Genomic DNA, 26,041 nt, shown 5'->3' on the forward strand with positions numbered 1-26,041 from the left:
CTCGAGTGGAATATTTATTAAGGAATGAAAGGCATTGTGAGAAAACTAGAATATTTAATTCTTCAAATTTGCCATTAAAGTATTTTGTGTACTTGAGGTTATTTTTTGGCACAAACTGCATTCAGATCTTAATTAGGAGCTAGAAGAGACCAGGTGAAATGAGTCATCGGTATTGCTTAGCATTCTGTGGGGATAGCATTTCTCAGCCAACAGAAAGTGGAAAAATATCAGATTTTAGCATTCAAAGTATTCATACATTTATATCTGTCATCCCTATGGATTTCCATGTAGCAGTGCAGCAGTATATATATAAATATATATATATATATATATATATATATATATATATATATATATATATATATATACACTCACCGGCCACTTTATTAGGTACCCCATGCTAGTAACGGGTTGGACCCCCTTTTGCCTTCAGAACTGCCTCAATTCTTCGTGGCATAGATTCAACAAGGTGCTGGAAGCATTCCTCAGGGAGTTTGGTCCATATTGACATGATGGCATCACACAGTTGCCGCAGATTTGTCGGTTGCACATCCATGATGCGAATCTCCCGTTCCACCACATCCCAAAGATGCTCTATTGGATTAAGATCTGGTGATTTTGGAGGCCATTTGAGTACAGCGAACTCATTGTCATGTTCAAGAAACCAGTCTGAGATGATTCCAGCTTTATGACATGGCGCATTATCCTGCTGAAAGTAGCCATCAGAAGTTGGGTACATTGTGGTCATAAAGGGATGGACATGGTCAGCAACAATACTCAGGTAGGCTGTGGCGTTGCAACGATGCTCAATTGGTACCAAGGGGCCCAAAGAGTGCCAAGAAAATATTCCCCACACCATGACACCACCACCACCAGCCTGAACCGTTGATACAAGGCAGGATGGATCCATGCTTTCATGTTGTAGACGCCAAATTCTGACCCTACCATCCGAATGTCGCAGCAGAAATCGAGACTCATCAGACCAGGCAACGTTTTTCCAATCTTCTATTGTCCAATTTCGATGAGCTTGTGCAAATTGTAGCCTCAGTTTCCTGTTCTTAGCTGAAAGGAGTGGCACCCGGTGTGGTCTTCTGCTGCTGTAGCCCATCTGCCTCAAAGTTCGACGTACTGTGCGTTCAGAGATGCTCTTATGCCCACCTTGGTTGTAACGGGTGGTTATTTGAGTCACTGTTGCCCTTCTATCAGCTCGAACCAGTCTGGCCATTCTCCTCTGACCTCTGGCATCAACAAGGCATTTCCGCCCACAGAACTGCCGCTCACTGGATGTTTTTTCTTTTTCGGACCATTCTCTGTAAACCCTAGAGATGGTTGTGCGTGAAAATCCCAGTAGATTAGCAGTTTCTGAAATACTCAGACCAGCCCTTCTGGCACCAACAATCATGCCACGTTCAAAGTCACTCAAATCAGCTTTCTTCCCCATACTGATGCTCGGTTTGAACTGCAGGAGATTGTCTTGACAATGTCTACATGCCTAAATGCACTGAGTTGCCGCCATGTGATTGGCTGCTTAGAAATTAAGTGTTAACGAGCAGTTGGACAGGTGTACCTAATAAAGTGGCCGGTGAGTGTATATATATATATATTTATATGGACAATATGCCTCGTATTCTGCTTTAGAGTGCCAAGATGTTTGTTCCACCTTTTTTCCCCCTTTTATTCTCAACTTTCATGAATTTTCTATAATAAGCCTATTGTTCTCCCGTTTGAAATGTGTCGGCTATGCATGAAGAATATTCTTGGCAGCCACTTTCCCTTCAGTTTAGCCCGCCGCGCTGTGTGGTGGTTCTGTATGTGTACCGTATGGGAATGGAAGGGAAGTCGTGCATAAACACAGCGCTTGCACAACAGACAAAGAGACGTACGCTCTCTCTTCCGACGATGAAAACGCACACCCTGCAACACTTACACGCACAAACAGATGCCTGTGAATAAGATACCAGACACATGATCTGTGATGGTTTAATCGCTGCGCTAATGTAAAGCAAAGCAAAAACATGTCACCTGCTCAACGTGCTGAAAGACAGCCGTTAGATTCAGGACGTTTTTTAGCAACAGTTTGGTTATGTTTAAATAAGTATGCTTTCAATCTTCTTCTATTGGGTCTACACCCGGGAGACTCTTCTTCATTCCCTGTAGATGTCACATATCTTGCATGCTTTAATAATTGTACTTTTACACTTATTTTTGAACCAAACAAAGTAGTTCTCATTCAGACGCTAAATCGGCCGAGGGCCTTGGCAGCATTTGACGTTCCGAGCGTGAGACAAGGATGACGAGACAGAGAAAATGTGCAAATTTGCAAAGCCAGGAACAGACACTATTTTGGCATTTGAAAGAGCCTTAATGCGATTCAGCTTCTCTTCTGCGGGGTGCGACCACGTGGGACTGATTCCATCTAACGCACACATGTGCCTCACACGTCTCCCTTCTGTTGTGCCTCAGAGACGCGAGTTATTTCTGACACGACCACCCAGAGCGCGAAGCCCAAGCGCCCCGCATCGCCTCCCCGCCAGGCTGCACACAGCAGCAAGAGCCGGAGGAGTCGATGCCGACATCGACCTCCGCAGCAGGCCGCGAGACAGACGGCGTTTATCTGCATGACACATGATCCCGACGCTGACAGGAGGACGTCAACCGGCCACGAATGTCCGCCCCATTCTCCTCAAATCTGTGGCAACTCAGAGCGGCGCCGGGATTCACTCCATTCCACAGCGGAGTGGGAGAAGTGTGGGACTGATGTTCCAATGCACTTGCTAAAAGGCGGATCACTTCATTTTCTTATTCTGTTCAGGTTAATTTCATGTAATTCCCTCACCTTTTGTAAGCCGTGGCCAAATATCGGCTAAAAGAGGCTAAAAGGCTCTCTGGCCCTGTGGAATAAGTCCAGGACGGATTGTTCCTGTAAGCAACCCTTCACCAGTCCCTTAAGATCCAGGCTGGTCTTAGAAACTATGGATTTTTGCAACACTGGTAGCAGAAAAATCCGTAAATCTGAGAGCACCCTTGAACACTCCGGTTCTTAGAAATCTTATTACGTTCCGATTGAATCGTGCATTTTTATTTTAGTTTCACATTGTTAACTTGTCAAAGATGGAGAACAGTTGTCTTTGGTTTGGTTCTGTTGATTCTGAGTTGCACACATTTTGGAGACACCAAAGCTAAATGAGACGCCACTTCGTAGTCCTCAAAGAAACCCCCCCCCCGCACCCCTCTGCTCACTCTTCCTCTTCAAGGTGACAAAGTGCCCGATTAGAGCCTGAGGGAATAAGCCCCGCAGCAGAAGGCTTGAGGAACTTGTCCGGTTTCAACCGAATCCTTCTAGAAGCGCTGCTCTCGTCCACAAAGAGAGCCAATTAAAAAAAAGGGATACACAAAGGAAGGCTGATGACACTGTGGCCGTTACCTGGGAAGCATTCAACCAAACGGGAGCCTTTTGAAGTGTAATAACAAGAGAGGAGACACGGTCAAAAGAGTTCAGGAGATGAGACGCGAGTCTCTGGAGCCGACGACACATCCGCTTTCAGCCTCCTGCACCATGCAGCGTTGGCGTTACGGATCGGCGGGAATCGACGTATTGATCGATGCCGCTCTCAGCTCATGGAGAGCACAGGAAGTGAGCTCCCAGCACCGTTATGTCATGAGTTGGTGAGAGAGACCTGGTCCACCTGCGGAGGAGAACTTTTCCACCACATCGATTATTCCACTTTTTTTCTTCTTTCGTCAGCCAATACCTGACTGGGGAACCTTCGGGACCACAGCGGACGGCGTGATGGACGGATCATTACTGGGGTGGCTTTTGAAATCCTCAACTTCAGGACTGTGATCAAAAATCCTTTCGGCTCGAGGAGACAAAATCCATCTGGCAAGTAAGGAATAGACGTGTGAAAGCAGTACCCGCTCCCCGGATGAGTTACACGCTCTCAGAAAAGGACAAGTTCAGTTTGTGCAGTATGCCATCAGGCAGCTTGGGCTCCAGTGAGTCGGGTGTCATGTGACGGGGGTTGGGTTGTCATGTTGCCAGAGCTAATTAACGGCTAATTCCGTGTCCTGCAGGTGTGAGTTGGCGTGTGCCAGAGGGTTCACCGTCCGCAGGGAGTCACTCCAACCCCCACCCCCCCCCGATGAGTCCCACTCGGGTGCTTGGACGTGTGCTAATCAGCGACGGAGTCATTCGAGTGCATCGTCTCGGTCCTGAAGACACTTGATTGTCCATGCAAGTCCTCTTATCAGGACCAGATTGACTTCCGTTGTATATTTTCATTTCAGTTTCTTCTACAGACTGGAAAAATATATCTCTCCATGCTTGAAATATTGGAGATAGGTATCTCCTTTTGCTGCTTGTTGGATTCCATTTATGTTAATGTGTATCTTCTGTGTCTTAATGTCCTGCTCGGAGTTACGGCTTAATTATTGTCATTATATTTGGGATTTGAGGCAGACTGAAACTCAGAATCTTACCCCAAATACTTTGATCGTAATTAAAGTAAAGTTGCCCATCAACTTAATTAAATCGCAGCAGTAGGAAACGCAGCGATTTCAATTTGTCGCATTAAAATCATTCCAGGTCATCAAGCAGCAGGACACAACAATACACATTTTCACTCAATATCATTCGAATATCTCTGAGCCAGCGAGTTAGCAGCCTATTTTCCAAAATAATAATCTTTTTATGTTTTGTAGTGTGTGTGGGGGGGCTAATTTCCCCGACTATAGAACGCAGAAGTCGAGCTTTATTAGTTATCCCCTGAGCGCCGGATTCACGGAGTTAACAGACTCTTTGGCTGAAACGTAATTAGTGTCGTGGCCTGTAACTCCATTTCACACCTCCGGAACGCGCCGCGCGCTCATCGTGCCGCTCTCTCATCGTTCCTTTCATTTCCCGGCGATGAATTGCACGCGAGGCGTGAAAGCGGCTCGCCGGGTCGCTTCTTTTTCTCCCCTCTTTCCGTCTCCCCCCCCCCCCCCCCCCGTGGCTCCTTCCTCCCGACGCGCTCCCCCCCCCCCCCGCTGACCTTTCGGTGGAGGCCGCTGGAGGTGGAATTGTCCCCCGAAGGGGAACCCGGTAAACTCCAATCTCGTCGAGCGGCGTGCAGCCGATGCTGCGGTCTTTGAAAGAGGCAAAGATGGGCTTCTGGGATGCAGCTTTGCACTAATTCACCGGGGGAAACAGTCTGGACCTGAATGATACAAATTGTTGGAATCTTTCTGGGGTTTTTTTGTGCTGCAGACAATTTCATCGTCTAAAGACGTACAGAAAATATTGAAGTTACAATAACTTAACTCCCAAGTCAAGTTTTGAGTACATATTTCCAGGCTGCTGGTTGCTAATTGTTCTCAAAGTGATGGGTTGCTGACAAGGACAAAGGTGTGTCCAAACTTCTGACTGGTACCGTATGAATACTTACACAAGGTCAGAATTTAAGTCAAGTGGAAAGTTAGAAATGCCAAAAAGAAGCATACATTAACTATGGCAAAGGAATGCAAAACCCCCATACTGAAAAACCACCAAAAGTAAGGTTTACCATCCTAAGGATCATGAATATCTTAAGTCAGTCAAATCAGATTAAAATTATAGTCTGCCAACGAGTGTGACATGTAAAATGGGGGCATTTCTTTAAAACGCAGTTATCATCAACTGCCTCCGCTCCTCCTACTCCTTCATCTTCCCTTTGTTGGACTTCTCCTCACCCGCCCCTCGTCTCCATGAGTGAGAGCCGTGAAAAAGCTCATCAACGTTGCTCAGAGGAAGACGGGCTGCGCTCAGAAGGGACAATTACTGCTCTTTCTCCTTCCCCTCCATCACCAACCATCCGTATCTGTGCCGGGGATGCTTATCTACTGCCGAGTGTCTGCACATGCACTCAAGTGCTATCTGCAAAGGGAACAAGGTCTCTCACTGTAGCTCCGCCTTTTATCAACCTACACAACAATAGACACAGTTGCATGGATTTCTTAAAAAAAAAAAAAAAAAAGAACTTAATGGCCTAGATTTGAGGAAAAAAAACAAACATTGATGTATTACATTTTTATTGTTTTAATCTAAAAAAGGCCGAAGCTCCATGGGCCCTGCCTGATCTGTTTTCTGTCCTCCAACCAAAAAAAGACGACAAAAATAGACAAACAGCCAACAACTGTGAGCTTTGGGGGTATTTTGGAATATCGATGGTTCGGATGAGAAGAGGAAGGTCATGATTTTTCTTAACCACCATACAGCATTAAAGCAGTGCACACCTGGCTAGTAATTGAAGTGCTACAGTAGCTACTCATGGCCGCCTCACTACCTGCTGCCCAGGAGAAGCCATCTCCTAAGTCCCTCCCCTTTCCTCCCCCCCGCTGCCCACCAGGGACTATCCACCCGTCCGTCTCCTAAGTCCCTCCCCTTTCCTCCCCCCCCGTCGCCCACCAGAGACCATCCACCCGTCCATCTCCTAAGTCCCTCCCCTTTCCTCCCCCCCGTCGCCCACCAGAGACCATCCACCGTCCGTCTCCTAAGTCCCTCCCCTTTCCTCCCCCCCGTCGCCCACCAGGGACCATCCACCCGTCCGTCTCCTAAGTCCCTCCCCTTTCCTCCCCCCCGTCGCCCACCAGGGACCATCCACCCGTCCATCTCCTAAGTCCCTCCCCTTTCCTTCCCCGTCGCCCACCAGGGACCATCCACCCAGACCGTCTCCTAAGTCCCTCCCCTTTCCTCCCCCCCGTCCCCCACCAGGGACCATCCACCCGTCCATCTCCTAAGTCCCTCCCCTTTCCTCCCCCGTCGCCCACCAGAGGAGAAGAAAAGCTGCGGCTGCCAGACAACAACTCGATGTGACGTTGCTTCAGGCGAAAGCTGCAGCGGCCTCGGCGCCAGCGCTTGATGGTTATGGATCGCCCCCCCCCCCTCGCCTGCTCCTCCAGGACAATCAATCCGCCGTTTGTTCAACATTCTTTTTTTTTGTTTTTTTCCGCTTTCTCCCTCACATTTTCATCTAAAAGTTAATTGAGCCACCTGCGACTTTAAATGCATGCACTTAGATCTTTTGTTCTGACGCCTGCGTTTCGGTTCTCAATCATGAAGGATTTAGGTTTTGTTGAAATATTTAGACGGATTAATGGGGAGTAAAATATAGGTTTCAGTTATCGCTGAATGTCCCCCAACAATTATGCTTCATAATGCTCGCTTATCAAGGCATATTTTTGCTGTCTGATTCTCATACAAAGTTTTGGACTTATTATACAGTATAACCTCGTATTGATATATTTTCCATACGACTTTAATTGGCTTTTGCACTGTATTTTAAATTGGCGTTGCACCTGCAAAAAAAAAGAAAAAACATCCTAAAATCGCAAGGGCAACCAGCCTGAAGCCTTTGTAAAGTACATTTTGATGACACTGAAATAGCAGCGTGGACCCTGAAATAGCAGCGTGGACCCTGTCCTCTGCCGCCCAGCATGCAGGCCGGAGACAGGGCCCGGTTCACCGGAGGGGAAGGACAGGGACAGGGACAGGGACAGGGACAGGGACGGCAGTGGATTCATCACCTCTCTCATTACCACTGACTTCCAGTCAGGGCCGCCATGCACATGAGCTGCAGCCACCTGAATCCGTCTCCATCGGAGAGAGACTCCGGCTGACTCCGCTGTCCCCAACAAACACGATGGGGGGGTCTTTGGGGGGGGGGGGGGGGGGGGGGGGGCGTGAGCGGTATGTTTCTCTGGAGACTAACATTTAGCACAGGTGCATTACTGCACAAAGTCAAAAGTCAAGGCTCAAAGATTGACCTGCATGAAGGAAGCCACGTATGTCATACGAGACCACGGTAACCCACGGTAACCCACGGTAACCCACAGGCCCCTCCAACACGCGGATAGAGCTTAAAGCAGCCATAGCACCGTAATACTTGGTGTTGTATTTGGGGTGAAGGCCTAATTTATTGATTGCCTTGCGGTTGCATTTTCTTGAACAGAGAAAAGGTCACAATAACCACGCTGGAAAGTGACCATTGGCCGGTGGTCCACTGGGGGCCACTGCTATGTTTGACAGCTTCCTAAAGAAATATGGGAGGGAGAAATGAGAGCGGCTGCTCCTAATTAACACCAACTGGGAGCATTTCAAATGTTCATTTTTAATTTATGGGGATTCCATTAACTTTTAATGACTGTTTGGCTTTGAGCTCTCTTAGTTTGTGACCCTGACAGTGATGTTGCTTCAGCCTTTAACGTTTGTTTAGCATTTTGGGTGAAAGCTTTAAGAAAAACGAAATGCCATTTTTCAACGAAATAAACCCACTGTAATGAATCATTCCAAATGGTCAATAGACAAAGGCAAATTAAAATAAATCAACTGAGAGCAACTTAAACATACGAAAGACATACTGTGTTCATCATTTCCACCAAGCATGAACACTCGTGTCTATTCCTCCTAACAATCACAGAACAGAGAAACCCTCCACCTTCACACCCACGCGCCTCCACCTGTCAGCATCTGTCCAGAGGGGGGGGGGTGCGCGCCGCACATCCACCCGGGAGCCGTTGGCCCCGTGCAAACTCAGGTTTCTAGAGAGCCATTTGTAGAGCTTTGGACTCGACGCGCGTTTTCAGAGTGGAGAGACGACGAGAAGTGTGTGAACACGTTTCCTTCTGCGTGGATCCCAATGTTTACGCTTATTTCAGCAAAAATGGATTACATTTCGTGGAGTGGAGAAGACTCCTACATTCAAAAAAAGGACAACTTGGTTCAACATTGTCTGTGTGCTACATATTTGTTTTACTAGATGGATTTATAACGAGAGCTAAATTGGGTAAATGTTGACTAGTTTTGTTTAGAAAGTATAATTTATCACTGTTTGGAGACGGTCTTCTTAAAAAACTAAAAGATATGCGTTATAAGACCTTGGGAGTTCACACCTATAATCAAAAACAACCTTTTGAAGTCTGAGAACATGCAGATACGTCAACACACAGACAACAATATATGTATTATATATGTATGTGTATATACATTATATGTATTTATGTATGTATATACATTCTTGTATTGTAGAATTCAGCAGGACTCGCTTTGTCCCACAACCACTGATCCCGCGTTCCCCCCCCCCCCCCCCCCGACGTCTGCCCCCTTGTCCCTATTTATTATGCACACACGCCTCTGTAATTGCAGTTGCTGTACAGTAAATATTTAATCCTTCGTGCCTCCGACTCGCTGCAGCTCCTTCGGGCTGCTTTCCAGCGCCGGGTCCAAAAAAAAAAAAAAAAAAAGCCACCGTGTGGGTTCATACGTTCATTCCCGTGGGCTCATTAAAGCGCACCGTCTCGGTGGAGCGCTCTGTTGATTCGCCCTCCGTGACTCACAGCGCCAGAGAGAGAGTCGCTGCTGAACTGTCTATTTGCACCGACTACGTGGACGAGTTGGACCTCTGATATCGCGGTGCATGCTTCTACTGTTTTATACTGCGGCTACAGGAGACGAGACGGGAGCAGAAGGGCGGAGAGCGCGAGCGATCGTAACAGTCGGTTGACAAAATAGCGCTTGGCTTCCCAGAGGGGGGGAAAACAAATTGGAGAAAAGACTTTAAAGACGACCCGAGTGTCACATCTGACAAAAAAGGAAGCGTTTTCGTTCTATGATAGAGAGGACTGTCGGACGCCAACAAAAGCAAAAGTAATCTGCTCCGTTTATCCATTTGTTTTTTTTCTCTTCTTGTGTGTGTTCCAATGAAGTCGGAAGTTAGGACCTGAGAAACAGCAGCAACCGTGTTGTGATTTGAAACTGAATGGAAAAAACATACAGCTGGAAGGCCTGTCCTGTCAATCACAACAAAACAGTCACCTGTGGATCAAGGAGCTTCCCCTTCAAACGTATCTACCTCGTGTCAAAATGTTGTTCTAATCTGGTAATTGGAAGGCGGGCGTATTAAAAACATTATGACACAGCGCAGCGCTCTGTTACAACACACGGCTCGTAATCTCTGATTTATGCAGATCTCATATTAAAGCCCCACTGTGCAGCAGACCTCATGCATTATTCACAGCAGCGGCCACGTGTGTGTGTGTGTGTGCGTTTCTGTGTGCTTCACGAATGTGTGTGTGTTTGTTATGTGTGTGTCTGCCGTACTGTGACTCATCACAGTCACACAGGATTACTAAACAGAGGGAGAGAGAGGGAGACCAGGACCGGGTGAGGGAGGCTGACAGGAAGTAGATCTGAAGAGGAGGCGGACACAGATCCTCTCACAGCGTCCTGGTGAGGGAGGGGGGGGGGGGGTTTAATCATCACCAAAAAATCGGTGTTATTGTTCACATAGCTAACCCAATAATCCATGGTACTTAGGTTGCTCTTTCATTTCCCATTAATTGACGGATTAAAACAACTTTATTCCTGAGGTTATGACACCATCGACATGTGGGACCCGACAAAGAGAAGACAACAAATAAAAGACTTGTTCTGGTCATTTCCAACATGGGACGAGATAGTTTGAAAATAGAAGACGTGCGAATGTGAAGGAGCGCACCATGCAGGTGGCTCCCCTGGGTTTAAAGGGAACTGCCGGTGACACTTTTGGGTCAGTCACTGGGTTTAAACATGTGACCGACGATCACAAACACAATCGCTTGAGTCCAAGTTCACGAATGAGCACAAACGATGGTCCAGTGCTGAGTCGAATTAGATGTGGACACACACACACACACACACATGAGGTTGCTTCAAGGGTGACTTACGATGGTGAAGTTCATGACCTTGAGGATCCAGATAGTTAGCGCCAAGTTGATCAGGATCAGGATCATCAGCAGCAGGACGAAGAAGTAAAGGCAGCGCTTCCTCCAGCCATAAATCCCCACTTTGTACACTTGTGGTTTCTCTGAACTCTGGACATTGTTCCTATGAGTGCACTGTTCTTGGGTCATCTGAGAGGAGACACACGGAGACAAAAGGAAGACACGGTTATGGCTTTCATCCCTGTGCTACTCATCCCATTGCCGGTTGTTTCACACAGACTGTTCTTTGGTTTGATATCTTGAAATTTCATGAGAGAAATGTATAGCTGCTAAAATGTCCCCACTGCTGCCACCACTTTCTTTTGTGTTCTGCTCCCATTGAGACCATGTGGTCTCGACGCTGGAGCCCCCTGTGATTGCCTCATTGAGAGAATAGAATACAACGAAATACGATAGAAGGATGTGGAACATTGAAACATCAGTGCAGTAGAAAATTGACCAGCCACTCCGCTTGGACCCGATGAGGAGAGTTTAGTTTGCCGCCGCGTTGACAGAAGTGGTCTGTAACTCCGTTGTGACCCCCCTCTGCCCCGCCGATGTGCGATTAATGATGATTCTAATTGTCGGGGGAGGGCGAGGACGCATCGCTCACTTCCAGCGCCCGTCGTAACGGCCCGATAAGTCAGAGGGAAAAGGCACAATTTACTGTCCGGCGTGCGCGCCTCGGACCGCCAACGCCAATTGTTTCTGACAACCGCACACGTTGGCCCGCTAACTGAAACAAATGGCACAAGACAGGGGGCTCGGTGAGGAAGCACCGAAAGCAACAGAGGGGATCCTAAAGCGCCAGTCAGCGGAAAAAAAAGGGAGAGCGGGAAATCTCATTGTGCAGCGTCAGATTTTCTTTTTCCGTTTGACACGAGATGCAGCGAGATGGAGAAGCAGATCTCCGCGGTGTCTTAGGCTGACGGAAAGAAGGGGAAAGAGTGACATCGTCCAATATAAGCTTCGCTGAAATGAAACTAGAATGAGCTTACGTCCAAACCAGGAGTGACCTCTCAGTTTCTAACCAGGATTTAATGATTGGTTTAACAGCGAGAAAAAGGGGGGGGAGAAACGTGGCAGCAAAGTGGTGGCAGACACACCCAGCAGTTTGAGAATAACAAGCATTTTTTTTATTTTTTAAAACCACACCCCGACAGCCGGGTTTTTTTCCGTAGGTTGTAGTGACGAGCTCAGAGGGATGAGCGGGAAACTACTGTGAAAGTAAAACTTTTTTAACTTGAATTGAACGAGACGGCACTGTGTGTGGAAACGTTTGAACCTTCGGGAAGCCACAGAACAGCGAAATGCACCGGAGATGAAGGAGCCAATAACAGCAGTGCGTGGACACCGCAATGATCCCGTCGTAGCTGGAGGCAAAACAATTATTATGAGCTAAAGTCTCACTGTGTTGTCGGCTGTTGGAATGTGTTTTCTTGCGCGTAAAAGAGGTAAAACTGTGATTTGCGATCAGCAGCTTGCAACATTACTGGCACAACGTTTGGCAGAAGGAGAGCAAATGCTCCTAATAGAGCAGCTATAGATGGTCTATGAACTCTTCCATTAAGCCCATGGAAATGCCTGTTGGTATTTGGGACATTTAGAATTCCTGCAATGTCCATATTACAGAAACGATGTCTAAAGCGTGTAGTGTAGCGACTGCTGTTGGGTTTAATTCACATACGGCGCATCGGTAGCCTAACCAACTGATGCAACATTTAAACAGCATGAAAGTACAATGCTAGTATTAAAGGTTTATGATGTATCAAATGAACGCACTAGAGTAAGGAAATGTCACCTGCATCATGTGCCCTCTTCAGACGACACCTCTGTGCACACACTGGGCCAATGGTTGACTTAAGAAGAGAAAACGGTGCCTGGTAAGTAATGGCCACTCTCATTAGAGCGGAGGTGTGTGCTGAGAAAGTGAAGTCGAAAGGCAAGAAAATACGAATCAAATCGAATCATTGGTCTCTTGACTGCTTTTCCCCTCCTCCTCTGCTGTCCAAACCTCCAGTTTAGTTCGACTACTTATTCAGAAAAAAAGCCTGAAGAAAAGCTCAATGGTCCAAAAACAAAGTCTGTCTCTGATTAGAGGGAGAAATGAGGTTTTACAAAATGTTATTGGATAATTATGCAGCCAAATAGCCAGACAGCTCCCCATTTGGACCTTTATAGACAACATGTGGATCAGTACCAAGACCCGACGGCCGTTGCCAATGGATACGCCATTACCGGGGGCTCTCGAGCCTCCCGATGTGTGAAGGTACAAAATGTATTATTTACTGCGATGTACAAACAGGCTAGAGGAGAAATGTGATTGGCTGAACGGGAAGTTATTCACTGAGCGTCATTTTATGCTGAACATATTTGTTGGTACTGCGCTTATAAGATTGATTTTCTCCTTTCTACTCACCAGGAATGGAGAGATCCAGTGGTTGCTCCTGTGAACCACTCCCCAGCCGTTAGCATCTTGTTATTTTATCTGAAGAGCCACCAGAGCAACTGTTTCTTTTTTTTTTCATTTTTATTCTAAATTTTCCCCTCCTCCTATTCCCACCGAAGGCCAGTGGGTGCAAAGAGCAGAATTAATCTAACAAGACACTGGCTTCTCCTATTTTCCCTTTTATCCAATACATTTAGCTGCAGACATTTGAATTAAACTCAACAGAAACACACAATTTTACTCGCAACGGAAAATTGCAATACTACTAAGACTGCTACTGTACCGTTGCCTTGCTCCCAGTAAGTTGCTGAAATGGCAGGACTTGCCCTTTAATGTTGGAGATAAATGCTTGTGAACGTATTGCACTCAGTAAATAAAGACCCCTTTGACCCCAGAAAGCTCCGCGTGGGCACATTCTCAGCGCAGGCCGCCGCCGCCTAACTGAGCCGTCACAGACGAGTCGAGGGCGGCCCGATATGTTCCGACTCTGAAAAGGTCAGAGGATAACAGTGAATTATTTAATGGGATTTGACAAAGCCCCCCCCCCGTTTCAGAGCAAAAAACAAAAGAAGACAAATGAATAAGAGAACATCCAATTTCACGGGTACACTCTGCCGTGGAGACGGAAGGAACAAACACCTCCCTCTCTGGTCATCGGCTTCGGCTTTGGGGTAGTTTAATATAACATAAGCCCTGGCTTGTATGTCCCTGTGTGTCAGATGTGACCCGAAACTGAAACAGGAAGCACATCTGGCGCCGTTAAAAGGGCCCAGGGGCTGAAGCAGCTGCCTCCATAGTGCGTTCTCACTAAAATGTATGTATTGTTTTTTTTTTTAACTTAAACGTAACTCATAACCTGGTGGACGTAATGGTGCTAAAACCACAACAATAAATTGATCTGAAGAGCACTTTAACAGCTCATCTGTGCATACATGCAATGAAGGACAATGAAACACTTCAAGTGCAATAACCATCACATTTTAAAGTGAGCCTTTAAAAAAGTAGTAAACTCATAACTGGGCATGGGCTATTTTTAGCTTAAGTCTCATGTAACCTGAGCACTTGTTTTCATGGTGATTTTGTCATGACTCTACGACGCGGAAGCAGATATGCAAGTGAATACAAAGTTTATTAAGTCAGTGACAGTAACCACAGTGCCGAACTCCCGCGATGATCCTCCAGGTGGTGGGTGGTACGCCGATTGGTGAGGGTGGTGACGACGACTCCCAAGGCAGTGCAGACAAACTCCGTGAACATAGATGTGAACCATATATCAGGCACGATACGGGAACGCTGGCAGGAACACGACAACACACGGGTGACATCAAACAACGATCTGACAATGAGAGGAAGGACATGGTGAGAATATATAGGGTGGCGAAATGGGCTACAGCTGGCACACAAAGTGTGATCAGCTGTCCTGCTGATTACGCGAGATTGCTGACTCCGCCCACTCCACACACCCACACATGACACACAAGACAAGGGAAGGGCAGTGGATTCATGAACCGTGACAGTACCCCCCCCCCTAAAAACGCCTCCTGGCGTCCCTAGCCTCCCCTACCTGTCGGTTGTAATCCTCAATAAGGGAGTGGTCCAGTATGTCCCTAGCCGGAACCCAACTTCTATCCCCCGGGCCGTAACCCTCCCAGTCCACCAAATACTGGACTCCGCGTCCCCTCCGCCTAGAGTCCACAACCCGATTAACCGAATAGGTGGTCTCCCCTTGTATGAGACGTGGCGGTGGGGGAACCGGAACAGCCGGATTAATGCGCGAGTGAATTACGGGTTTAATCTTGGACACGTGAAAGACTGGATGAACCCTCCTGTACACCGGGGGGAGGTTGAGGCGGACTGCCACCGGACTAATGACCTTAGCGACTGTAAATGGGCCAATGAATTTGGAAGCGAGCTTATTAGAGACGGAGCGGAGAGGGATGTTCTTAGTAGAGAGCCACACCTCCTGGCCGGCAACATATACGGGGGGCCTAGACCGGTGGCGATCGGCCTTGGCCTTGGTACGCGCTCTCACTCTGAGTAGAGTCTCTCTGGCCTTGGTCCAGGTGCGGTGACACCTCTGAACAAAGGCGTGGGCCGAGGAAACCGCAACCTCGGACTCCAAGCTGTGAAAAATGGGTGGCTGGTAACCTACGTTACACTCGAACGGTGATAGACCCGTGGCTGACACTGGCAGTGTGTTGTGGGCGTACTCCACCATGGACAGTTGTTGGCTCCAGGAGGAGGGATTCTTGGAGACCAGGCACCGCAACGTTCTCTCCAGATCCTGGTTGGCTCTCTCCGTCTGACCGTTGCTCTGGGGGTGGAACCCTGAGGACAAACTAACAGTCGCTCCCAGTAATTTACAAAATTCTTGCCAAAACTTTGAAACAAATTGGGGTCCCCGGTCGGAAACCACGTCCGACGGGAGGCCATGCAGGCGAAAGACGTGATCCACGACAGCCACCGCTGTCTCCTTGGCCGTGGGTAGTTTGGGCAAGGGAATGAAATGAGTCGCCTTCGAGAACCGATCCACCACAGTTAAGACTACCGTGTTACCCTGGGAGGGGGGAAGGCCAGTGATAAAGTCTAGGGCGATATGGGACCAGGGTCTCGACGGGACTGGCAGTGGTTGAAGTAACCCATCTGGGGGTTGGTTGGAGGTCTTACCAGTGGCGCAGACCGAGCAAGCCAAAACAAAGCTGTGAATGTCCCTACCCATGAGTGGCCACCAGAACCGTTGTTTGACTAAAAACTTAGTTCGACTGACCCCCGGATGGCAAGCCACGTTAGAACAATGCCCCCACTGAATAACGTTGGACCGTAATCCCTCCGGCACAAATAACCGATTCGGTGGGCACGTAACCGGGGGCGTTGCCCCTTCTAAGGCAGACAGGACCTTAGATTCAATCTCCCATCTGAGTGTGGCGACCAATAGGGTCCCGGGTAAAATACTCTCTGGGGTAAGTGGGCGTTCGGAGCGGTCAAAAATGCGTGATAAAGAGTCGGGTTTGATGTTCTTGGAACCCGGGCGGTACGACAGCGTGAAATCAAAACGTCCGAAAAAAAGTGCCCATCGAGCCTGCCTGGAGTTCAGTCTCTTGGCGGTCCTAATGTACTCCAGGTTCTTGTGGTCCGTCCAGACAATAAAAGGTACCCCCGACCCTTCTAACCAGTGACGCCACTCCTCCAATGCCAGCTTGACCGCCAACAGTTCTCTGTTACCAATGTCGTAATTGCGTTCGGCAGGGGATAAACGATGTGATAAAAACGCGCATGGATGCATCCTACCGTCCGACGCGGCGCGCTGAGATAACACCGCACCTACCCCCACCTCTGACGCGTCGACCTCCACCACAAACTGACGTGTTGGGTCTGGGGTAACCAGAATGGGGGCTGAAACAAAGCGGGCTTTCAGTCTGGTAAATGCCGCCTCCGCCACCTCAGACCACCTGAACACCGTTCTGGGGGAGGTCAGAGCAGTCAGCGGCGCGGCCAGCTGGCTGAAGTTGCGAATGAACCCTCGGTAGAAGTTGGCGAACCCCAGGAATCTTTGTAGGGCCTTGCGGGAATCTGGACTTGGCCACTCTACCACCGCCTTAACCTTCTCAGGATCCATGCGCATTCCCTCCGTCGACACGATGTACCCTAGGAAGGGAACAGACTGTGCATGAAAAACGCATTTCTCCGCCTTGACGAAAAGCCCATTCTCCAGCAACCTCTGAAGCACCAGACGGACATGCTGCACGTGTTCCTGGAGGGAAGAAGAAAAAATCAATATGTCATCCAGGTAGACATAAATAAACTGATCGACCATATCACGCAGCACGTCGTTGACCAGTGCTTGGAAGACCGCTGGGGCGTTGGACAGCCCGAAGGGCATGACCAGGTATTCGAAGTGTCCCCTGGGGGTATTGAAGGCAGTCTTCCATTCATCCCCCCTCCTGATGCGGACCAAGTGATATGCGTTGCGTAAGTCCAACTTAGTGAAGATAGCTGCTCCCTGCAACCTCTCGAAGGCTGAGGACATCAACGGTAACGGGTAGGTATTCTTAACCGTGATGCTGTTCAGCCCCCGGTAATCAATACAGGGTCGCAGGGAGCCGTCCTTCTTTCCCACAAAAAAGAACCCCGCCCCGGCTGGAGAGGAGGAGCGACGGATGAACCCTGCCGCTAGAGAATCAGAAATATATTTCTCTAACGCCTCCCTCTCTGGAACCGAAAGTGAATATAACTTGCCCTTTGGCGGAGATTTATCTGGTAATAACTCTATCGCACAGTCATACGGACGATGCGGGGGCAGAGACGCGGCCCGAGACTTGCTGAACACCTCCCTCAGGCTGAGGTACTCCACAGGCACGTTAGACAAATCCACCGCCTCCTCCTGGAACACAGAGACAGAAACAGGGGGACAGGCAGACACAAGACAGGACTCATGACATTTACTGCTCCACTCAGACACCGACTTCTGCTGCCAGTCTATCTTGGGGTTATGCTTGGTGAGCCAGGGATGGCCAAGAACTACAGGTGCCAGTGGCGAGTCCAGTACATAAAAGGAAAGGGTCTCTGAGTGGTTGCCCGAGGTGATGAGTGTCATGGGCCCGGTGGTGAGCAAAATGTTGGGTAGGTCCTGACCGTTTAATGCGTGAACCGATATCTTGTGGACGAGGGGCAAAAGAGGTATCTTAAAACTGCGTGCGAGGGCATGATCCAGAAAATTACCCTCTGCTCCGGAATCCACCAGGGCACGACAGTCGTGCGTGTGGGTTGACCATCTCAGTCGTACCGGAAGGAACGTAGCATTTGATGAGGTCTTCTCAGCGGAGAGCCCACCCGACCGTAGCCTCAAACTTACTGCCGGGCTTGGCCTTTTCCCGGGCAGTTGTACGCGTAGTGTCCCGCTGCTCCGCAGTACAAGCAAAGGCCTTGGGACCTCCGTCTCTCCTTCTCCTCCCGGGACAGCCGAGCTCTCCCGACCTGCATCGGCTCGTGATCATAGCCAGAACCAGCCGTGTCTCCTCCGCTAGGTCGCCGATCCTCACCTCCCCCAGGAATCCGGCTGGACCAAGAACGCTGCACGACTCTGGTCAGCCGCGCGTCCACTCGAAGTGCCAGTCCAATGAGGTCGTTCAGGGTAGTGGGGAGGTCCAGGGCGTAGATCTCTCTCTGGACGCGGTCAGCCAGCCCATGCAGGAACATGTCCCACTGCGCCTCCTCGTTCCACCGACATTCGGCCGCCAATGTCCGGAACTCAATGGAGTAATCCGATACCGACCTCTCACCTTGTCTTAGCTCCGTGAGCGTTCTGGCCGCCTCTCTTCCTGCGACCGCACGGTCAAATACTCTCCTCATCTCCTCGCCGAGTGTCTGGAACGAGGCACAGCATGGGTCTTGGTTCTCCCACACAGCCGTTCCCCATAGTGCTGCTCTCCCAGTCAGTAGGGTGAGCACAAAGGCGACCTTGGCTCGCTCTGTGGAAAATGTTCTGGGCTGGAGGGAAAAATGCATAGAACATCGTGTCAGAAATGCTCTGCAGAAGGTTGGCTCACCGGCATAAGACTCTGGAACTGGTAGGCGGGGTTCTGACTGGGAGGAGCCGTCCGGTGGTGTGGGGGGAGCGGCTGGTGAGGGGGGCAGAGAGGGCCCCCGCAAGAGTTGGACTTGCTGGGTGAGCTCGGACACCTGCGCCACCAGAGCCTGTACAGCTCGCCCCGTGTCATTCAGGTGTCTCTCTTGGGTCTCCATGCGGTTGAGGCTGCTATTCATGAATGCCTCCATCGAAAACGCGGAGTCACTCGCTGCTTCCCTTGCATGGTCAGATCGTTCTGTCATGACTCTACGACGCGGAAGCAGATATGCAAGTGAATACAAAGTTTATTAAGTCAGTGACAGTAACCACAGTGCCGAACTCCCGCGATGATCCTCCAGGTGGTGGGTGGTACGCCGATTGGTGAGGGTGGTGACGACGACTCCCAAGGCAGTGCAGACAAACTCCGTGAACATAGATGTGAACCATATATCAGGCACGATACGGGAACGCTGGCAGGAACACGACAACACACGGGTGACATCAAACAACGATCTGACAATGAGAGGAAGGACATGGTGAGAATATATAGGGTGGCGAAATGGGCTACAGCTGGCACACAAAGTGTGATCAGCTGTCCTGCTGATTACGCGAGATTGCTGACTCCGCCCACTCCACACACCCACACATGACACACAAGACAAGGGAAGGGCAGTGGATTCATGAACCGTGACAGATTTACTGTCACCGTCCTAAATGTCACATTAGAGAACATCCCACACTGAGACCCACACTGGGTTCTGCACCTAATGGAACCACCGGGGCATTTAGATGATGTTCCCCACAGCCAGAACAGACACTAGGAGGATAGAACGAGACGAGGGGCGGCTGGAGACCAGGACAACAGGGAGTAGTTCCTCCTTCTGCTTATAAACCCTAGAGAAGTACTTTTAATGATGCAGCTTCTGGTTTCACATTCATGAATGCTGACATCTGAGAACCAACAGCCTTCAAAAAGAAACCAGCAAGAATAAGAAGAACATTTAAGGTTGTTCTTGTGTTAGATTTGTGTTAGACTTGTGTTAATTCAAATGAAGAAAAAAAAAAAAAGCCCACATCGTTTCTGTATATACATGTAAACGGGAAATTGTTGCATGACCTTCAAAGGAAAGAGCAGACTGAGGAATACATTTAGTTTTAATACGATTTAAATGCCTTTTGCTTCCTTTCTGCAATAATCTAAAATACATTGAGAAAATCCCAGTGTCCTTTCATCGAGGGAACCTGCATGGTGCCAACTGTGAAATATGGGATCCCCAAAGCACACAATAGTGTGTCAACATCAATGTACTGACAGCAAGGGATGCAGGAGCTGTTGGTGGGATGCAGGTGAAGGTCTCAGGGAGCCTGGATTACAGCGAGACTGAGACGTACGGGGGGGGGGCTCGTGGACTTTCTGCGGCCCAAGCAGATGGCCCACGACTTCATTTCCCAGAACCACAGTAAATGCATTAATCCCACAGCCAGAAGCAGCTTTGTGGAAACAGATCTTTGGCGTGGTGTCCACGGACCAGGTCTGAGAGGAGTGTCTGTGTACCCACAATGCCTCGGGGGCGAACACACTACACAATGGGGCTTTTCGATCATCACCCTTATTTGGGCTACTTTCTTTTTCCAACCAAATCCCGTCTGTCCAGTTGATGACCGACCTGCTGTCTGTCACATTTGGTTCAGTAGTTGATGAATTCTAAACCTCTTGGACGATTTGAATCCCTAAATATGAAGTGACTGCATTTTCTCATCCAAGTTATGTTCAACAAAAACAAATCACAATCTAATTATTACTTGGGGTTCTCATTGAGTTGGTTAAATATATCCATCACACTGCTTGTCACAGAGCTTGCGTCTCCAGATGGTGGATAAGCATTCTGTTATTCCTCACTGACCAACCTTGCAATAAGAAGTTTAATTAACTAATCAGCACAACACCCCACTTGTGTTTTGCAACTTTTGCAGAACAATAAATCCAGCCTGACGGAGCTCGCGGATAACGCGCTGCCGCCCGTGTGTCTGCTGCCTTTGCTGCTGGAAGAGGTCGGTGCTGGCAGGCTCCACCTGTTGCTGCACCTGCTCCCACGGCACCGTCCAAAAAGGAACGGCTTTGCAATAGGACTCCATCAAGCACCAAGTTTAGATCAAATAAAAATGGCACTCAGAGAGGACGGAACTTTTTTCCTTTCCTTTAAAAATGTCACACATTCTACTGTCTTATTAATTTAAAATTCCAGTCCTGATTAAGACAGATATAAATTGGAGAACAATGAAGGAAATAACTGAATGTAGGTCTGAACCAGTTTAACAACTATCCAGGAAATACAGGTATACATTTCACATCCGGGAATAAAAAAAGAGGAAAAGCACAGTTTGGGGCTTCAATGGCCGGTAGAAAGAGGCGTGAGGGGGGGGGGGGGGGGGGTCCGCTGGGATCCCAGGGTATCGATGGTGAGATGCTGGAACGGCCCTGAGGTTGAGCCTCCCCGAGTGACCGTCGTTTGAAGCCAGAGTTTAGTTCTGTCTGCTGAAACGAGGTTGAACACCACAACATTTTGACATGCGACTGGCAGACAGAGGATTGGAGAACCGTCTTTCAAACGTGCTGTGAAAAGTGGGAGAGGGGCTTTATTCAGACACCCGGCCACTGGGAAGGTGTCTGTTACATTGGAGCCAAACTATCATGCTGATCGTCCATATTGACGCTCTGGAGGAAGCGTGTATTCCTCAGCGGGGTGTCTGGGGCTCGCGGTGACGTCACCACCCAGAAGAGGATGTGGTCGTTGTGATGTATTTGACGAGTTCGTAGTGATCCTGTCTCATTTATCGGGAAAAATCATCATCATCATCATCGGTCGTCTGTCTGCTCTCCATTGGTATGCAGAGCCGTGTGTTCTTGGGGCTTCTAGGGTCATTTAGAACAACAAATTGTGCCGGTAAGTGCCAATCAGTCATGCTGCACTCTATTAAAGGCGTGATGGAAAGGGATGGAGAAGCATGCAGCGAGGGGAAAACAGAGAAATGAGCCACACGAGTGGAAGAGACAGAAAGAACTTACAGAAAAAAGGGGATGGGGGAAGGGGGGGGGGGTAAATACAGATAAAAATAGAGAGAAGTGGGGACATCGAAGCTGGAACAACCTCAATGTCCGGATTAAATGCTGGAAACGCCAGCTATAACAACACGGAAAGGAAGCAGAAAACCGACCACATGACTCCTGGTGCCCCCCCCCCCCCCCCGCCGGCGCCCACGTGGAGCCTCGTCATCCCTCTACGTGCCACAGGAGGTGACGTAGCGTGGCTCGTTCCAGTGACCACGACCTTTAACCTCCAAAATCAGATCATCCCCCCCCCCGAGGTTCTGGTGGACCACGAGGGGCCGTCTAGGCTCCGCTCAGATGTCGGCTTAGATGAACGGGACGGAGCACCGGCGATATAAAACAATGGAATCGGCAGAAGAATCACAAAGAGGGAAAACTGGCCCTCAAACAGCCGTTTGTTTGCTGCTAATTAAACTCGACTGAAAGCAGACGGCAGCCTTCGCCATCAACACAACAGCAGAAATCCCTCTCTCACCAAGATGCTGCTGCTGCTGCTGCTGTAACATGTAAACACTTCTCAGAGAGGCCCCCCCCCAGGCGTCAGAGTGTTAAAACGTGAACACGATGTCAACAAGACGTGTTGCAACTTGCAAATCAGCACTGACTGCCGTTAGTAATAAAACATTACGCCACTCATCTATTGACGTTTTTTTGTTCAAGTACCGAGAGAAAATGTTTTCACTCAGAATATTCCGTTTTTTTATTTCTGATACAAACAGCTTGAACTAGAAGACAAGCGGTGACTTTGGCGTGTGCTCATTTACACAACAGTGTTATTTGTCTCATGAATAACAAAGACTTTGACGAACTTTTAAGCTTCAACGTACTGGAGCTCCTAACTATTAGGAGATGAGGGGCCTTTCACAGATATTTTCATTTGGTAAATAAGAGATTTCTGTGGTTCCAATCACAGAACTCCCACTGTGCACAATCAGCAAGGTAACAACATGTATTTATGTAAATGTAAATCAACTTTTACTGTGACAAAATGTACACAGCGCAACTGGGAGTTGAACCTGCAGCCCTTTGGTTCCCTCGAGGACTCTGCTAATGCCGCTCCCTGCTTCGCTAATCGGTAAAGAGCACAAATTACGGGGGGGGGGGGATTTTATTCAGGGATGAGGAAAAAAGTGACAAAAAACGATTTGGTTTCCATCTTCCAGTATTTCTTCACCCCCTCCTGTATTTTATTTACGGAGGCTTGCTGTAGGTTTTGAGGTCGAGGCCTAAGCACGCCGTAGTCGGTTGAAACGACAACCATCTCTGCCGGTCGTCACGGTGACGACCGAACCTGCCTGATGGCTGCATCCAACTTTGAAAAGTAAAACAAATACTAAGGCAACGCTGACGGATGGACCCCCCCCCCCCCCCCCCCCCCAAGTGTCCCGTGGGTTCTACAGACGCTGCTCATTAAAGGGAATCAAATATATCACATGCAATGGTGGCGTCCTGTTGTTCTCCTCCACTCTGCTTTCAAGGGTTTAGGCTTTATTTACGCAGAGGAAAAAGCCACAAACAATGAGCAAGGAGGGAGGGGTGGGGGGGGGGGGGTAATCATTTCCATGGAAATAGAAATAGAGGGCCTCAAGTTTTCCCTCTCCTCTTCCCTCCTTTCACCTCCTCACCTCACTCCCTTCCATTATGACTCAAATATGGACCGGCCCCCGCCATTGGACAATTTGAAAAGCAGACAAAAAAATGCAAAGCTGAAATAGACACAACTCACTGGTTAAATGTGGTAGATACGAACACACAAAGGATCTGCCGATGTTTTATGAGGGGAGAGGTGCGTTCATATTTAGTGTGATGGCCTTTGCGCACCAGAGGTGTAACAGGGGCTACTAAAATGAAACATGGTGGCCTGCCAATGTTTATAGACGTACATATAAATATGTAGGGCTTTTATTGTGAAAGGTAAAAAAATGAAGAGGGGGATCTAGCCTGGACGGAGGGGCCTCTGTAGCGTTGTCATTTTATAACCATAAGCACAGCTACACCAGATCCACAGTAAGCACATTCACCATAAAGACATGAGCCCACCATCAGAACAAATAGGCTTATTCCCTAAAATAGGACATTTTATACCCAACGGCCTTCAATCAGAAGATGAATCAACACCTCAGGACAGTTGGACACGTTGGGTCTCACGCGCTTTTGTTTGCACCTCGTCAACAAGCAAAGCTGTCCGGCCCCCTCCTGAGTGGCAGCGAAAAACAAAGAGCTCTGATGAGTCACGCTTTGTCGATTTTCAAGACGTGGGTTTGTTTTATGGCTGCAGAAAACTCAAGTATGAGCCCTCGAGGCAAGTTGCCATCTGTTAAATGGAGTGCTTTCTGCAGCGCTAAAAGGTGTTCTGAAGATGAACGGTGTCCTTGATCACAACCACGCGGGGGTTGTAGCACGGCCAGAGGTACCGCGTCGAGCTCTGCAGACGGCCATTGAAAGTTGTTTTTTTATTTTTTATTCCGCTGCAACATATTGTGTCGACAAAAATCTAAGTCCGTGCATCTGACAAAGTGACGCAGGTGCAATTTCAAACGATGAACTTCTCGACCTGCGTAAGAACACCCGTCTCCGCCCCCCCCCGCCGCGTTCAGCGGAGAAGCGAAGAAAAGATCAGAGAATGTTTGAAAAAAGAAAAAGGGCTGAATCTTTTGAAGTGAGTCTCTGACGTGCCAAAACTCCTGCAAAGATTTGTTGGACAGCATAAATCCCAGCGAACAGCTGACTGCTCCCGGTGTGGTGATGGTCTCCTTTGTAGCTGCTCCTTGCACAATGTCGTCTGGACACAGCCAATAGAAATGAATTGATGACTGGCATGAAAACAACCTACGTTTAGTCATAAGAAAATCAGTATTTTCAGTCAAATCGATTACCTTCGATTACCCCCAGCCGTACCTCTGATGTGTGCACAGGGGATATTTTTTAATTTAGACAAGGTTATGTGTAATAATCAGTGAGATGGCACCCTGGTGCCCTTTTACTTTTGTATACTGCATGGTTTGAATTTCTAAATCCTTTTTCTCCAATCCGCTTGCTTAAAAATATAATAATTTTGTCCAAACGAGCCTTGTAATCCATGGAATTCAGCAGACAGAGAGCCGGGCCCCGGGGAGGTCGGCAGATATTTGGAGCTCTGACTCGGCTCCCGATATAACTGTGGAGCGACAGCTGCTGCGTGGGCTGCGCCGCATGCCACAGCCGACCCACCGGTCCGGCGTACCGACGCGCCTGTCGTTACGAAAGAGGAGTGGCCCATGATTCCCTTCATCGCTTCGTGTCCGCCCCGCGTTTTGGAAGAGGGGCACGTTCTGATCGGAGCAATTTTCCACTAAACTGGATCACTTTTTTTCCCCCCCACAAATCCAACTTGAAATGAGGGGATCCTCTGTAAAAAAAAATGACCATGAACTGATTGTCATGCTTTTTCCCCACAAAAAGCCAGCAACGGGAGTCAAAGTGAACCCACGGGGGTCTGCAGAGGGTCGAGACAATGAGACCTTTACGGACCCTCGGCGGATCCTTGAATCCTCGCGTTGCTGTGGTGATCCAAGCTGACCACAGCCATGGTTCCAGTAGAACATTTAACTAGAGCCACACACTTGAGACTTGGACTCACTGCACTGTGAATAAGCGCGTGGTCCCTCGTGTCGAGACAAAACGTAACTTTTAAGAAGTGCGGCCTCGGTTGATTGAAAAAGAAAAAGGTTTCATATTGTACTAAAATTCGAGCTCCAACTAACTTGAGACATCATTTTGCTCACTGAGCTGTACGGAGACTTGGGCCTAAACACACACACACACACACACACACACACACACACACACACACACACGCGCCTCCACAGTGGAACCCTGACAGTAGGCTGCAGTCTGCCACACTTCCTGTTACTTATTTATAGCAGCTTGTTCCCCAGAGGAGCAAAGTAATTGAAACCAAATGTGTTGCCGGGACAGATATGGGGAAGTCGGGGCGGCCCACCTACTCAAATCGTAGTCTCTCTCTCTCTCTCTCTCTCCCTTTCTCCCACCCCAACAATTGTAATAAAGGGGGGAGGTTTAGAACAAGCACCTTTGGAAATCACTTTTCTCGCAATTTCGTTTCTGAAAGAAAAAGAATAGAAATTTCCAGAGCTTCATTTCGTTCCAACTTCTCGGTTCA

General features: G+C 48.6%; 1 protein-coding gene across 3 annotated transcripts in view; it reads right to left on the reverse strand.

The window, feature by feature from the left end:
- The window catches only part of sgcd (sarcoglycan, delta (dystrophin-associated glycoprotein)), a 133,030-nt gene that overhangs the window by 34,643 nt on the left and 72,346 nt on the right, over positions 1–26,041 (reverse strand). For all 3 annotated transcript variants that reach the window (XM_037466919.2, XM_037466917.2, XM_037466918.2), the window contains one exon: positions 10,720–10,905. In XM_037466919.2, coding sequence (XP_037322816.1) covers positions 10,720–10,905 — 186 coding nt within the window. The remainder of the gene's footprint in view (positions 1–10,719; positions 10,906–26,041) is intronic.

This window comes from Pungitius pungitius, chromosome 16 (genome assembly GCF_949316345.1).
Source record: "Pungitius pungitius chromosome 16, fPunPun2.1, whole genome shotgun sequence".
In the NCBI taxonomy this organism is placed as follows: Eukaryota; Metazoa; Chordata; class Actinopteri; order Perciformes; family Gasterosteidae; genus Pungitius; species Pungitius pungitius.